General features: G+C 52.4%; 1 protein-coding gene and 1 long non-coding RNA gene across 4 annotated transcripts in view; one reads left to right on the top strand and one right to left on the bottom strand.

The window, feature by feature from the left end:
- LOC108640889 overlaps positions 1-4,973 on the top strand; it is a 7,564-nt gene extending 2,591 nt beyond the window's left edge. For both annotated transcript variants that reach the window (XR_003916073.1, XR_003916072.1), the window contains exons 3-4: positions 2,939-3,250; positions 3,336-4,973. This is a non-coding gene — a long non-coding RNA (uncharacterized LOC108640889). The remainder of the gene's footprint in view (positions 1-2,938; positions 3,251-3,335) is intronic.
- Positions 4,974-7,657: 2,684 nt separating this feature from the next.
- LOC108640909 (peptidase inhibitor 16-like) lies at positions 7,658-15,550 on the bottom strand. Of its 2 annotated transcripts, XM_018079846.3 has the most exons (5): positions 15,318-15,550; positions 12,752-12,970; positions 12,379-12,488; positions 11,913-12,001; positions 7,658-9,050 (listed from the first exon to the last, which is right to left on the bottom strand). In XM_018079846.3, exons 1-5 carry the CDS (start codon positions 15,468-15,470, stop codon positions 8,908-8,910), a joined length of 714 nt encoding a protein of 237 aa, XP_017935335.1. In that variant the 5' UTR covers positions 15,471-15,550; the 3' UTR covers positions 7,658-8,907. The 2 variants fall into 2 exon arrangements, 1 of the variants encoding a protein (XP_017935335.1); XR_001921587.1 differs by lacking the exons at positions 11,913-12,001; positions 12,379-12,488; positions 12,752-12,970; positions 15,318-15,550 and adding an exon at positions 9,412-10,032 and having other exon boundaries at positions 8,966-9,050.
- Between the last annotated feature and the right edge of the window lie 720 nt (positions 15,551-16,270).

Genomic DNA, 16,270 nt, shown 5'->3' with positions numbered 1-16,270 from the left:
ACTTTGTTGTTTTATGGTTTCCTCCTCCCCCCCTCCTCCATTTCATTCAGTGCTCCTTAATAAACCAGATCAGCTCCTCAAAGCTTCGGAGCCTTTCCAGCTACTCTCCAAGGTGGGCTCCCTCCTTCCTTGTTTTAAAGGCAGAGACTTGGCTGTGCTTGAGCATCTTTGGTCTGTAGATGCTCCAAAATTGGGGGGGCATCACCTTGGGTTGTTTGCTGGGGTCATCATGAGCCACCCTGAGCCCTGCTAAATGAGGAACAGTTTAGGTCACCTCTTGATCCTAAAATGGAGTCTGAAAGCTGGACTGGAAATATCATTTTTATGCCAGCCTGGAGGATCTTGCTGTGAAGAAACATATTAATCCTCTACCTGCTAATTTTCCTCACCCCTACAAGCACCTCTAGACAGCAAGACCATGTGGTGACACACTCTGAGCACAGGGAACTTCCTGCAGTCTCAAACAGACCGATCAAGTGTTTTCACAAAAATCAAATTTTGGCATTTTGAAGGATTCCTATGAATCTGGAAGGGGAAAATTACAGAGCTGCTACCTTAAAGCCTGCACAGAAAAAGGTGTTTTTCAAAGAGATCCAGTCCTTGACAATCAAGTATCTGAAAATCTTCGAAAAATGGGCTTAAAAAACTCACAAGGCTCATTTCAGTGATTGTGGTGGGATTTTTGCTGAGGATCTTGGTAGATATGGAGTTTGTACAAATCTGGTGGCTGAATGGGTATACGACTAATTCATAATGCCTTGTTGTGAAACCCCAGCAGGGTTTTACCCCTGAGCTGTCAAAGGCAGTCGGGAGAGGTGGATGTGCTCCTGTCCTAACCTGGTTAGGCTGGCCCAGGTAAATCTTTGCCTGGCAGTGTGACCAGAGACTGAAGCCAGACTTCCCAAGGCTTCACCACGGACTTGCTGCTTCCCCTTCTTTCCCCATCTTTTGTCTTGGTGGTTTAGACCATGAGCCATCAGGAGAGGGTGTTGCTGTCTCTGCAATTTGTATGGGACAAACAAGTGTGACAAGTGATAGTAAGGGTAGGATGCTCTTAGTGATCCTTACTGGGCACAGTATTTCTAAAATCCTCCTGTTTGACTCCTTTCTTCACAGATCCTGGCAAGATCAGGATTGCAGAGTCAGCAGCTGGGTATTCCCAAAACCTATATTCATTAAGACAATTATTATAATTAAATCTTCTATTTTCAGGATTACTTATAGAAGTCAGAAGGGATTTTTTTTTTCTCTCTCCATGTATAATTACATCTGTATGATCTCAGAGTTATTTAATGTAATTTCCCACCCACGGTTTGAGATTGGCCCAAATGCCTGTACTCTGCAATGGTATCAAGAGTGACCTTTTAAGTGCCTGGCCTAGACATCTGGCTTACATGCTTAAAATATAAGCCACCAGATTGGGAATCAGGGAAAATTGTTTCTCTAGGTCAGTTGCCAAAAGTCTCAGTACCAAGAAGGATGAGCATCCTCTGCTTCTGTGTATCACCCAGGAGTCATCTGGGCCACCCATCTCCTCTACCAGTCCTCTACCAGTGCAGCATCCACTGGTTTTCTTGCCACCATGGCTGGTGTTACACATGCTGAGAATGATGAACAACTTCTGTGCACCACTTTCTATGCTGATAAAACAGGAAAAATAGTATTTCCTGTCAGCAGGCTGTTTGGGATGGAAGGTACCTGGCCCTGTGGATGGGCTGGGTATTAAATGCTGTAGGAATCAGCCCTGCCACCTTGGTTTTTTGACATTGTTTGTACCCTGTCACACCAGGAGAGGCCTGGGCCAGATGGCCTGGCACAGTGGGTCATTCCTCGTGAAGGATCAGTTTGTCAAAGGAAATTAAGAGAATTACCTGGGCTGTGTTGGATGCCAGTGAGGAGGACTCGTGGAAAGCTCTGCAAAGGAATGGGGTACTTCCCAAGCCTGCTGCAAAGATTCCCTTGTACCCCAGGCCACCCTAAACTCTCACAAGGATTCCAGCTACAGTACTTCACCAAACCTTTGGGAATCTTACTTATTAAGGCTGTTGGCTGTTATCTGTGGAAGCACAAAGCATTAGGCAGCTTTTGTCCCTTTGGGGACTTCTGCCTTAGCCCCCTCCTCTCTCACTGCAGCACGTTTGAGGGGATTGGGGACATCTCCTGTTGAGCTCCTATGGGAAGTTGTCTTTGGGTCTCTGCTGTGATGCACGTGCTTGGCGTGCTACTGGTGGCTCCCTCATCATTAAGGCTTCCTTTAATCTCCAAGGGGAATTCTTTCTCGTTGCAAAAGAACCTCACACGTTTCTTTTCAACTACCAGCTTAATACCTTGCATCTGTATTTGGGTGTACAGAGAATGAGAAAGTCTCAGAAGGTGAGCCAAGGGCTTGGGGGGAAGCCAGTCTGTCTGGATCCATGCTAATACCTCCTGGCTGGGCTGCAGCATTAGAGGGACAGCACGGCTGCATGTTGCACTCATTTGTTTAGGAAATAAGATCTGCCTTGATGTACTCGATACCATTACATTTGCAGCCTAAAAGCTTCCTTGTACTCAGTTATTTCTAATCTGCTCAATTCCCTGGAGTGCACAGCAGCTAAATTGATGGATTCTCTTATCTGGCCTGGCAGGTTTGTTCTAGATACGCTGTGTGTTCAGGAGGTGAGGTCAGCATGGCTGGCTGTGCTTGGCGTTGCTGCAGTTTCTCGAGAGCTCTGCTATCTCCATGTGTGGCCCCGGGCTCCAAGGGCAGGGCTGCTGCTCCCGTACGCCCTTGGGTGCATAAAGTTTGCAGCCAGTGAGACTGCAAGGTAAGGGCTAGTCCAAGTGGACTGAAGGAGGTTTAAAGAAGGAAGGAGCACTCCAGGACAAGGTTGGATATGACTCTCCTTTCCCCTGGTGTGATGAATTCTGATGATTTTTCTTGTGTTTCTCCTCACAGGAGCTGCAGAGGAGCAGATGCCTGGATAAGGATCATCTCAGTGCCTCAGGCTGCCACGGTCCCAAGCTGTCCTTGAGGCTGAGGTAGTAGATTGAATAGTTGTGGAGTCTGGTCCTCCCTTTGAGCTAACTATACAATCTACTGTCTTTCCTAAGGAGACAGTCAGGTCTTCAGGTCTCATCATCTACTTCTACACCAAGTTCTCATCATCTACTTCTACACCCAGCGTGGAGGCAGGTGGTGCAAGGAAAGCAAATCTGTGAATCTGCAGCGTCCCTGAGTCGGACGAGACCTCCGTTCTGCTCTGTGGAGGTGAGGTAGTAGGTTGTATAGTTTGGTGGGAGGGATTTGATCCCATTTCAGGTGATAACTATACAGTCTATTGCCTTCCTTAAAGAGCAGCAAAAGCGCTGGAGGAGCTCCCGAGGCATCGCTTCTTTCTGCTGAGGATCCTAAAACACAGCGTGGCACTGTTGAACAGCTCAGTGGGTCTTCTCTTACAGCAGCCAGGATTGCATTCTTCCAGGAACTGCTCCGTGCCTCAGGCACATGAGCATGGGGGCACCTGCTTACAAACCCACCTCTGTTTAATGGGTGCAGGAGAAACTGTGAAATGGGTCTGTGCATCAGCTCCTGGTGTTCAGTTCTACTCCCTTTTTGCAGGAGATGAGCTCCAGTTGTGAAGTGTTCAAATCTGTTGTTCTTTTCTGGTCTGTCAGGGCTGGAGGGGAGCAAATGGGACAGATTTGAGCTCACGATTTAAGTTGGTTTCACCCAATTCTGAAGTTTGGGTTAAGAACTAAACCCAAGGGCAAGCGTAGCCTGTGGACTCAGAGCCCCGGGAGCTGAGCAGATCTGGCTGCTTGGCCCCTGCTCAGGAAGTGCATTTTGTTTTGGACAAGTTCCCAGCTGTCCCATGGTATGGAGTTACAGGGTGGTTCTTTGTGATCTGATAATTCCTATCAACATAACTCACTGACATGCAAACCCTGGCAAGGAGGTTTGGGCTTCTGGGTATTTACACAGGATAAGCCAACGATTCAGACTAAAAACTTGTCCTAAGGTGAGACAAATAAGGAAGAGACATGAGCCAAAGGGAGCAAGTCCTAATCTTTCTGGGTTCTCCCAGGCAGGTAGCACGTCTGACAACAGACATGTGAGAAGAGGTCACGCTTCAGAGCTCTGGCCCTTGGCAAGGAACAGGGAATTGTTAATTCCTCTCTTTCTTAGGAGCAGATGGGACTATCCCTCTGCCGTTTTCCAAAGTAAGCAGGATCAAGATCATGAGTGGAGCTGTAACACGATCAGGGCTGCACCAGTTCTACAAGACCAAAGGATATTTCAGGCCATTATCAGGACCATCTCACTGCCAGGGAGACACGTGAGACCCGAGACACCCGGGAGCGAGGGCGAGCAGAGGACACCTTCTCAGATGAAGTGGGAGGGAGGGAGCTGCAAAGAGAAATGGGAGCCCTCAAATTTCACCCTGAGCAAACACACAGGGACAGCCAGACCTGACTGCTTGGGGCTGTGGGACTCCCCAGAATGAAGCAGCTCGTTTAAGGCTCCTCTGCTGGGATGGGGTGTAGCTGCAGCGAGGCTGGGACACAGCTGGTGGGTGGGGATGCTGCAGTGTGTAGCAGGGAAGGAATGCAGCCCTCTCTCCATAAATCTGGCTTTTCTGCACTCCTGGAGACTTGCTGTTCAAAACTACAGCTTGGTCCTCTTAGCTGCATTACTGTCCTCTAGCTGCTTGCTAAGGGGCAGAGCTCCTGCCCACAAATTGCTTGGAAGGTGCCAATATAGCACCACAAGCATGGGAACAGAGTGGCATATCCACTTCATATTTAAGAACTAAATCCCTCAAAAAGAACTAATCCTGTGTGTCCCAGGTGGAATCAGCTCAGTCCCCCTCCATGGCATCGATGTTAATGCAGAGAATCTCAAGCAGTGAAACTGTGAGCTGGAAGCCATGAATAAAATATTACTGGAGATGCTCTCTTGTGAAAATAAACTTGGTTTGATTTGTTTAAAACAGTGTCTTTATTGCCTTGAAGTCAGCTTGGCTGGTGAATTGGGACCTCCAGAGGGGTGGCTGCTGTTCCTGTCTGGCCAAAACCCTGAGCCTGAAAGGGACACAATGAGGATGTGGGGCAGACTGGGTTGGCCAAGCAGCTGAGACCATGTGTTTTAACTGGCAGGAGGGGCTTTCCTGAGGCAACACAAATTCTACATGAAGCCTCAACCTGCTCCTTCACCCTCAATCAGCTCAAGGGCTGCAGGTTGGGCTTCTCTCTGCCCTGGATAGTCCTTCCTATAAGCATGTTTATAATGGATACAGCACCAGGAGAACACAGGGACTTCCAGGGTCCACTGACCCCAGCTAGGGCTCAGAAAGCAGCCCAGGCAACATTTAATTTCTCCAGTGCTTCCTGGCACAAGGGGAAGGGCAGCCTCTGCCCGGGAGGGCAGTGAACAGGCTGGCCAAGCTTATATTCAGTGGATATCTGGGACTCCCACTTGACTCACTGGCCAGGATCCCACAGCACATCTTGGTGGGGCAGCAACACCATCCCTGACCATTGGCACAGAGCGACAGACACTTTCTTTTAGGAGAAAGCAGCCAGGAAGCAACATGAAGAAAGGTGAGTTCCCTCCAGGACACTGTGGGAGGAAAGCACTTTCAGTACAAATATTCCAAGGGAATATTTGGCAGCATCATGACCCCAGATGCAAATCCCCCAGGACAGTGTATGTGTTCACCTCAACCCTTCCAACCCACCATGTTCAGGGGAGGCTTCAGGAGCTGAAGCCAAGAAACCCCCTGTCACTCAACCAGCAGCAGAGACATCCCTGTCCCTGCTGGGAACAGGCCCCAGGGGTGGAAAGAACCAAGCAGGTGGGGCTCACACAGCAGCCAGACCATATAAACACCAAAAAATCACATGATTTTAACCCAACTCACCCCAACTGATGGTTGGTGCCTTCTCCTCCTCCCACCACACATGGCTGTGGGGCTGTAAGGGCCTGGCAGCATCTTTGCCAGGGTCACCCCAATACCAGGGGTGCCAACACCAGAAATGGAGTGGAAATGCTGTTAAAGCCTCCCTTGAATGTTTTGTGTCTTCCCCTGTGCTCCACACCAAACCCTGCCCCTGCCTACGCCCCCTAATTTAGGATTAAACCAAACCCCCCCTAATGCCTGTGTGAGAAGGGCTCAGCCCCGCTGTCCTGGGGTGCAGGGGGAAGAGGAAAGCGGATTTCCTCCTGGTTTGGAGTTTTCTGCTACAAGGAACTCTATAAATAGGTCCTTGCACAACAGCGTGTCTCCAGAAGTCAAAACTTTAAGGAAAACAAAACTCAACAGTTTTCACAAGGTTCTCTAGCCCCAAAATAATGATAAAATACTCAAATCCTAAAATTATTTTGGAGGCTGTCAATTAGCAGCACCTCAGCAGGGAAGGGAGGGGGAGTGGGGACGGTTCCAGCACTGCAAAAAATCAGCTATTGCCCAAGTGCCCTGATTTTGCTGGGAGGAGAAATGCTTTTCTGCTCTTTGGATTCTTTGCAGGGAATTCACCCTACGTTCTCCTCCACCCAAAACCAGAACCAGTGGTTCTGAAATGCACTCCCAGCTCCAACCCCTCAGCCCAGGGGAACAGCAGCTGCTCTGGCTGCACTTTTCTCATGTGTCCATAACCCCAGGAAGGATTTTTGCCCCCAGAGCAGCTGGGCAGCAGGAGCTCAGCCTGCCCCGAGAACGCGCAGCAGCCGCGGCACCTGGGCAGGAGGTTCTTTTTTAATCTGATTCTTAACTCCATGCGGAGCTGGCGATTAACTAAAGCTCGGCGCTGCCGGCAGGGATCCGTGCGGTGCATTCCGAGCTGCCCAGTGCTCAGTGGTGTCTCTCCCGGTGCCATCTGCCGGTCACTGCCTGGCTGGGCCGGCCGCGACCGTGACCTCAAAACACCCCTGGGGCAGCTGCTTCCCTGCAGGAGAGCTGGTGCTGCTGGGCTCCTGCAGCAGGGATCTGGGAGAGGGGAAATGTGGAGCTGCAGGGCAGCTTTGCTGGGGAAAGCAGGGGCAGGACGATGGGGGGAAAGCAAAAAGCCGAGGTCGGGGACCAGCGCTGCTCCTGCGCTGCGAGTTCCTGCCCCACAAAGCCCTTTCCCCACGTGCTGCTCCCAGATGGATGTCCTGAAGTGGAAATGCTGCAGAAACACCGGGGCTGGGGACACACATCTGTAATTAACTTCTTTCTGTGCTGCAAAGATGAAATTGTGTGTGTTTAGGGTGTGAGAGGCTGGTGCTGAGCTTCCTAAAACAGGGAGCCAGAAGTGATCCAGCTGAAGTTTTGATTGTTTGGGTTTTTTTCTTGCTCTGAGCTCTCTTTCTCTTGCTTTCCTTGCCCAAAAATTCCTGGTGGGGACACATTTTTGCTTTGCACTCAGCTGGGTGCCTGGGGAAAATTCCCTACGTCATCCTCAATCCCCATGTCACTCTCACTGCTTTTAGATGGGTTTAAAAATACTAAGTTACACCCTTACAAAAGCAGCACCTGGACGCTTTTGGAAAGCCAAAAAAAAATCCTTCGGCACCCCCAGAAGTCACGTTGGTTTTTAGGAATTCTCCCTGAGCACACAGTCAGGAGCATTTTACAGGTAAAACAAGTGGCTCCCAGGCCTTCAGATCCCGCAGCAAGACACTGCACACCCCACACAGACTTTAACAAAAGGATTTATTCAGTGCACAGGACAGAGCAGCAGGTGGGAGGATATGAACAATGCAGGTCATCCTCCACCTCACCTGTGTAAGAAATCAAAGGATGCAATCACCAGAGAAGGGACTGTATCTTCCAGTTATCTTTCTCCCACCAGTCTGGAAAGCTTGTCACATATTTAACACACCTGACTGGGAATCCTCAGGTGAAGGGAGATGTGGGGTAACAAAACACAGTGTCTCAGATAATGACAGTGGTTCTGCAACAAGTCCTGGAGCCACCACTGACCTGTAACATCATCACTTGGCTCTCTTGAGCTCAGATTGTACCGACTCGTGTGGTGACTTGTTTCTCCTGGACCAGGTTCCACCACACACAGATTATATGTCAAGAGGAATCTGTACCTAAATTCAAATACAGGGAAATTATGCAAAGAAAGAAGCCATGCAAGGGAAAGCTGTATGAAGGAGATGGTGGCTCCTCTCAGGGCTCAAGGTTTCTCTTCTGTGCATGCACAAAGGTGAAGGCACAGGCGTAAAATAAAGCTGTGGCAATGGATAATGGCAATAACTGAGGAATGGGACATGGGGCAGAGACAGGAGAGAGGGAGGAGGCAAGGGCTGCAGGGATGTGAGGAGAAGTAGGGAGAGCTACTTCTACAAAGCTACACCAGAACCAGGAGGGAAACGGGAAAATAAAAAATCCTCTCTTTGGACAAGAGGGGAAAGAGATGAAACTTGCCCAAATCTGAGACAAACAGACACACTGGGAAGGGAAAAGAGCATTTTTGCTGGAGGCTCATCCTGACGAACAGCAGAAAACACCAAAGCCAACCACCATGTTTCATCTACAAACACCAAAGCCAACCACCACGTCTCTTTTTGCCGCCTGGGTCCTGCTGTCCCTGGGGACACGGTGCGGCGGGGCCTGCCGGCCACACGGCTGGGGGACAGCTCACCACTCCCACCTTGCAAATGGAACAGAAGCCCGGGCTGGCCAGGAAGAAAGGAGAAGTGTCCAAGGTCACCAGCATTATGGCAGACACCCTCCTAACCTTGGGTCTCCTCAGGAAGGGGACCAAGTTCCCACGGGGCTGCCACTGCCCGGGGCTGGAGCAGATAAGGCAGCGTAAGAAGGGAGGTGTCAGCCTGAACTGTCTGAGGGGTCTCCTGAGCCCAGCAGGGTTGTGGAACAACCAGTGCTGAAGAAAGCCTTGGTGACTGGAACAGGGAGAGCTGAGAAAGACCATTCAAAGCAGAAGGCCCACCAGGATGGCACTGGGGAGGAGGAAGAGCGAAAGCCCTGAGCAGGGACTGGTGGTTCCAGATATGGGCTGATCCACGTTTGTCTGTTCCGAGTTTGTCTCCATTCCTTCAGTGTCCAGGGCACCTGCTGAAAGAAGAGAAGGAAACATGGAGTTAGAGGGGAAGACCTGGACAGAAGAGGAACTCCCGCTCATGCAGGTCTGTCAGTGAGGCACCCCGAGGCACCGCGGGGCAGCAGAGCTCCGGTCCAGGGGAGGCGTGACAGCCCGTGGGTTAGTGGGAGCAGGCTGCAAACAAGACCATGCTTCAGGGGCCAGACATCCAACCAGCCCCTCAGTGTTAGAGGAAAGAGTGAGGAAAAGGCCACGTATGAGAGGGGGATCCAAAGGACCAGTCTGACACTGTTCCTCCCAAGCCCTCTCCATGCTGCTTGGGGATCACTGCATGTCCGAGTGTCCGTGCCAGCACAGGCTCCACGGATACCTTACCTGACAGGGAGGTCTGGAAATGGGGGCTCTGCCCTTTTCTTTCTTTGGAGGATGATGTTAAGCGCAAGAAGGTGGGCTCTTCAGGGCTGAGGACCACTGACTTTGAGGGGGTTATGAGCTCAGCTCTATTGAAACCTAACTTGATCCCTGGAACAACTTGGCTGAGGGATGGAGGTGGACTGGAAAAGGCTGATTTCTCTTTCCCATCCTCTTTGACACCTTTCTTTGTTTCTGGGACTGATCTGGGGCTGAAGGCTGTGCCCCTGCTTTCTAATAAGGCTCGATTCTCTGTAGTGAAGCAGCTAACAAGCTCTCCAGTGTCTGCCTCTGGAGATACTTTATAATCCGGGTCTAACGTGGGCTCAGAGGAAAGAGCGAGCCCGGTTGCCTCAGAAGGATCAGGTCTTTCTGGTTCTGGCTTTGTGGTTGTGGCAGCTTTTGGTTGTGTCTTTGCTGTTGTGGCAGGTGTTGGTGTTGTAGCAGCAGGTGTTGGCTTGGCTGTAGTGGTGGTGGATTTTGGTGTAGCAGCAGGTGTTGGTTTGGTTTGTGTGGTGGGTGTTGGCCTGACTGTGGTTGTACCAGGTTTTGACGTAGCCAAAGCTGGAGTGGGTTTTGATGTGGTGGGTGTTGGTTTGGTCATAGCTGTGGTTGGTTTTGGCTTGGCTGTAGTGGTGGTTGTGATGGGGTTTGGTGTGGTGGGTGTTGGTTTGGCCATCGTGGTGGTTGTAGTGGGTTCTGGCTTGGTGGTAGTGGTGGTTATGGTGGGTTCTGGCTTGGCTGTAGTGGTGGTTGTGGTGGGGTTTGGTGTGGTTGGTGTTGACCTGCTGGTAGTGTTGGTTGTAGTGGGTTTTGACATTGTTTTTGTGGGCATAGTGGTGGTTGTGGTGGGTTTTGGTGTGGTGGGTGTTGTTTTGGCCATCATGGTGGTTGTAGTGGGTGATGGCTTGGCTGTAGTGGTTGTTATGGTGGGTTTTGGTGTGGTTGGTGTTGACCTGCTGGTAGTGTTGGTTGTGGTGTGTTTTGGCATTGTTTTTGTGGGCACAGTGGTTGTTGTGGTGGGTTTTGGCGTGGTGGTTGTTAGCAAGGTGGGCTTTGGCTTGGCTGTAGTGGTGGCTGCTGGCACGGGGGGTTTGGGCTTGGCTGGGGTTGTTGTTGAGAGCGTGGTGGCAGGTTTGGGCTTGGCTGTTGTAATGGGTGCTGCTGTTGGGGGTTTGGGCTTGGCTGTGGTTGGGAGTGTGGGTGTGGGTGGTGGCTTGGCTGTGGTTGTGGTTGGAAGTGCGGTTTTGGGTGATGGTTTGGCTGTGGTGTGTACTGGTGCTGTGGGTTCTGGTTTGGCTGTGGTGTGTGCTGGTGCTGTGGGTTCTGGTTTGGCTGTGGTGGACACTGGTGTGAGTTCTGTTTTGGCTGTGGCTGTGATGGACTCTGCTGCTGTAGGTTCTGGTTTGGCTGTGGTGTGTACTGGTTTGGCTGTAGGTTCTGGTTTGGCTGTGGGTTCTGGTTTGGCTGTGGGTTCTGATTTGGCTGTGGGTTCTGGTTTGGCTGTGGATTCTGATTTGGCTGTGGTGTATACTGGTTTGGCTGTGGGTTCTGATTTGACTGTAGGTTCTGGTTTGGCTGTGGGTGATGGTTTGGCTGTGGTGTGTACTGGTGCTGTGGTGTGTACTGGTTCGGCTGTGGTGTGTGCTGGTGCTGTGGGTTCTGGTTTGGCTGTGGTGTGTGCTGGTGCTGTGGGTTCTGGTTTGGCTGTAGTGTGTACTGGTTTGGCTGTGGGTTCTGATTTGGCTGTAGGTTCTGTTTTGGCTGTAGGTTCTGGTTTGGCTGTAGTGTGTACTGGTTTGGCTGTGGGTTCTGATTTGGCTGTAGGTTCTGGTTTGGCTGTGGTGTGTACTGGTTTGGCTGTGGGTTCTGATTTGGCTGTAGGTTCTGGTTTGGTTGTGGTGTGTACTGGTTTGGCTGTGCTCTGTGCTGGTGCTGTGGGTTCTGGTTTGGCTGTGGCTGTGGGTTTTGGCAGGGCTGTGGTTGGGGTGGATGGCCTTGCCTTTGTTGTCACAGAGGCCGGAGTGGTCTCTTCTACAACGAGTTCTGGTAAGAGATGAAAAGTGCCGTGGGTTAGACTGGCTCAGCTGACTCAGCAGATCCCCTGCACTGAGCAGGACCAGCAGAAACCAGTGAGGGGATGAAGAAGCAGCAGCCAACCCCTCTCTGGTCACTCTGAGGTTGCCAACCTGGAGACACCTCATCTCCCTCACACAATGCCTTGCCCTGCAAGGGGCAAAAAGTGCTGCCTAAGGGGATACAAGGCTCTTGTCCAATTCTCCTCATCCTGAGGCAGCTGACCTGTCTTAGGAGCAGCCACTGCTCCTGAGCTCTCATGGTCCAGCCTTGGACCTGCTGGCTCAGGGCTTCCTGAAACCTCCAGGAGGGTTCAGAGCTTGGACCCCAACCCAGGGGGTTCAGTCCCAACAGCCCCTCAAGGGACACGCGCGGCTTCGCTCACTCACCACACAGGTTGTTCACACAGACTGTGCCCTCGGGACACGTCGAACACGGGGGTCCTTCCCAGTAGGGCTTTTTCCCTTTCACGTTGCCCCTGGAAGCAGAAGATGCCAAGAAAAAGCAGGCGTGAGGAAAAGGGAAATGCCCACCCTGAAGAGGGGTCTGATTCAGCTGGGATATCCCAGCCAAGGCAAAACTCAGGATTAATGTAACAAACAGGTCATGGTCTCCTGCCACGGACTGTCAGTGCCATTTACTCAACAGCCTGAGCCCAAGGCTGCTAAAGCCAGGGGACACAGCTCCATGGACCAGATCCTGCACATCCCTTAGAACAAAGGCCTTCTTTGGAACCACTTTGCTTCTATTTCTGACCAAGGCCAACCCTGCTCTGATATCAGGACAGGAGGAAGGGCATTTCCAGCACAGAAACCCCACAGAGATGCACCAAGCCATGCCAGGCCTGGGACTTACGCGGGATAATAGTTGCAAACCAGCAGGTGCATGTTCTCCGTTTCGATTCCTTCGATCTTCTCACAGAACTTTGCCCCGCAGCCAATCTGTTTAGTGTCTGACCAGACCACCTAAAGCAAAGACCAGGGTGAAGGTGAGGAGAGTGGGTGAAGACAACCTGTCCCCTGGCTTTGAAGGCTGCTCTGTGACTACACCAATCTTAGTGTGTGCCCCAGATCCCACATCCTCATGTTGCTTTGGCATTCAGGATCCACCACCATCTCCGCTCCTCCTTGCACCCACCCAAGCTGTGAAGAAACCTCATCTCTCTGCCCAAGACAAACTGGCACCCAGCTCTGCTGAGCAGCCATCCCTCCCCCCCAGCAGCTGGTACCTGGGTGTAGTGGCCACACATCTGCCCAGGGACACACGTGGATGTTGTCAAGTTGTAGAATTTCTCCTCCCCGTTCCAGTCTTCCACAGCAAATTCTAGTTCCAGCATTGGGGCCATGGCAAAGAGGTTTTCCCCCCGTCGGCCCCTCTCCTTGTTGTGGTCCCAGATGCACTTCTCTGCGTAGGATTGAGCAAGGCTCTCCAGCTCCTTGTCCCAGGTCTGAAAGCAGCTTGGCATCAGCACAGAGAAATGGACACCAGGCTCCCAGTGCTACCCAACACAGCCCTCAGGGGAGGGGAGCTCCATGGTCAGACCCAGCACAACCCAAACCTTGGCTTACAGGTCAAACAGGAGAAGGTCAGTGCATCAGCACGACCCTCACAGCCTCTCCTGAAGCACATCCAACATCATCACGGAGCATCCTCAGCTCAGCGAGGAGAAAGCGTGAGGTCGGGTGGAGGAAGGGAGGAAACCCACCCCGGGTCACGCCAGAGGGGGCCTGGGGATGTCCCTCCCTGCCCAGGGTGGGGTGAGAGGAGAGCAGGACACATCTCCCCTACCAGCTGTACAAAACCCAGGCACACACGCTCCTGGGAAACATCATGTTTTTGCCTGGATCCGAGACATTCCCGGCTGGGCGCCTGCCAGGAGCCCCCTCCGGAGCGGCAGCGGCCCCGCCACCAGCTGAGCCCCCTTGGCCACATTGATATGCAGGAGAAGGAGGAGGAGGAGGAGGAGGAGGAGAGGTCTCCCTGCAGGGATGCACAGGAGGAATCCTACACCGCAGCTGTTTGGACCATCCCTGAGCCATTTGATGGAGGAGCAGCTTTGAGCTGGAAGGCAGCCCAGCAAACAGGGGGTCCTAAGGGGGGACCTTCCCAGCCGGAGCCAGGGCTGGATCCAAAGGGGGACAGAGCATGGCCCTGATGCAGGGCACGTCACCATCGGGGTGTTGAGGGCACTGGGAGGGAAGGAAGCACCTGGATGGGGACAGGGGGTGTTGGATCACCTCCCACCATGGCCCCAGCCAGGCTGGAGACCCAGCGTGGGGAGCGCACCCCCCCCTCCCTCTGGCACCGAGCTGGGCTCCATAAACCGGCGACTTGCACCTGCAGATTTGCCTCATTAAAAACGGAATTGGCTTTAGGCTGCATATCCCCCCCAGTGCCTGAACATTTCCACGGCAACCAGCCCGTGTCCCAGAAGGAAGCGGGGTGACCTCAGCCAGGCGCGGTGCCACGGCAGCAGGTGAGCCCGGGGGCGAAGCCAGCCCAGGCAAACACCCCGGGAGGGAGGCAGGGATGGCTCTCACGGAAAACCTCTACCAAGGAACTGTCAGGGCTGCTGTAAACTAAACATTTTTTGTGCTTCAAAGAAAACCAAGCCCCAAGTGTTTGGCTCCAGACCACGAGCAGGTCCTGGGTGTTTAAGCAGTGCTGCCGGGGGAGCATCTCAAAGCACAGGGTCTGCAATCAAAGCCTCAGCAGGGAGCAGCCGTCACAGCTTTGGAATTGCACTGACTTAAAGACCCTGAGAGATCCTTTTCCTCAGGCTTTCTGTAAGACTTTGGCTCCAAAGCCCTGACACTCCAAGTTTTCTGTGCCTGGCCTGGTGGGTTCCGCAGGATTATGGTCCTTAATATTCTGGCTCTGTCCCCGTTGAGTCTGAAGCCATAGTCAGACCTCCTCCCCCTGAATTTAGCTTTTTTCTACCATTTACCAGCCCACAAAGGTTTTACTCCACCTGGGCAACCTTTGGGCCAGACAGGGAGGTCTCCTCCAAGCGCAAGGGGACCCAAAGAGGAAAGGACTCCAACTATCCATGGTAAACAGTTGTCCTTCTCCACGTGATTTGCAGAGAGTGAGGAAGAATCACCTAGTGCAGGAGTTAATCAAATCAGGAGCCCAAAGAAGACAAAAAGTAGCACCAGCTCCAGAGCTCATTTTCCCTTCCACTGCAGCCACGGGTGCTGTGGGACATGATTTGGCTTTCTGGAGCAAAACAGGAGATCCTTCACCTTCAAGACACCAAGTCATGGTGAGGATTAGGAATGTGATGAACAGCCCAAATCCCTGAAAAACCTGACTGACGTGTTTGAAGTTGACGGTCCCTCCTATAGATAAAAGCTTCTTCAAATGCAAAGGCAAATACAAAGCACCAGATGATGCCCCACACAGCAGGATTCCCCCTCCAGCTCCTGCAAATGGCCATGGACACGTCTCCAGCTCATGGCACCTGCTCATGGCAAGGTCTCACCTGCCCTTCCTCCTCATCACGAGGAGTTCCAGCACGTTCAGATGAGCAAAAGCTGTACCACTCATGCAGAGCATCAGGGGACTCAGATCACACTTAAAAACTTCCAGAAATTATCAAAGATAATTCTGTAGTTCAAGGAAACTCATCTCTTTAGAGCCAATTTAGGGAATCCCCCATTGACACCTACTTGTAACCCTACATGACAATTGCTCTGCCTCCCCTAAGGAACCCCCTGATCCCTCCCAGCACTGAGATCAAGGCTTGCACCACACAAACACCCTGAGATCCCTCTGCAATAAGAGCCACTTACCAACTTCATCATAGCCCTGGCAGGAGGAGAGACCTGGGAGCGGTATCTATTATGCTCATCCAGGATTATCTTCTTTTCTTCCTCACTCAGGGACCAGCTCAGCTCCAGCACTGTGAGCACCAGGAAAACAGGGGGAAGACCCGAGCTCAGCATCGTGCAGTCGGCTTCTGCTCTTGGCAGCCCACGGCTCTGGCAGTCACATTTAAAGCACCTCCCAAAAGCAAGGAACACCCAACAGCTTCAAGATTGGGGAGGAAATGTATTTATTAGAGTTTTGGAGCCATGCAGAACACACCCATCTCACATATCGGCCTGGATGGAGAGGCAGCACCGTGGCCGGTGCCAGCGAACGCGCGGGGTCCACTCCCTGGGACAGACCCTGTGCCTGAATCCTAATCCCTGGATCAGCATTCTTCATCCAAGCCTCTGCTGCTCCAAACCCCAGCCATTCCCTGAGCCCTCAGTTATGGGTCCTCTCCTCTACCTCCTGTCCCTTTTCTCCCAGTGTATAACAACGATCCCACAGCAGCCAGCAAACCCCTGTTTTCACCCGGGTCCTCCCCCATCCCTGGAATGCAGCTGCGTTAGAAATGAAGGCAACAGAGGCAACTGCTGAGAGACTTTGCAGCACAGGAACTCCCCAGGCAGAGTCAGAGCCCACCTTGTCCCCAGGTCTGTGTTGGGGGGACAGCAATGGGCAGCTGAGGAACAGGTCCCCAGGGCTGGGAATGAGGGGTAAGCAGAGGGTTGATGCCCCTTTCCTGGGCCGGGCTCAGGGCTGGAATAATAAAAATCCGGGCTGGCTGGAATAACCAGACCCTTGGCTGTGCAGGGACAGGCTCTGCTCCCTCCCACAGACACCTGGAGGGCCCAACATCGGGGGTCCCAGAGCCCCCAGCTCTGCCTGTCTGGCAGAGCCCCCCCGGCTGCTGCAGCCTCGGCTCCCCATCTGT

The sequence above is a fragment of the Manacus vitellinus genome, unplaced genomic scaffold, assembly GCF_001715985.3.
Source record: "Manacus vitellinus isolate BGI_N305 unplaced genomic scaffold, ASM171598v3 scaffold_47_pilon, whole genome shotgun sequence".
Taxonomy (NCBI): domain Eukaryota; kingdom Metazoa; phylum Chordata; class Aves; order Passeriformes; family Pipridae; genus Manacus; species Manacus vitellinus.
This window is presented reverse-complemented; position numbering and strand designations above follow the sequence as displayed.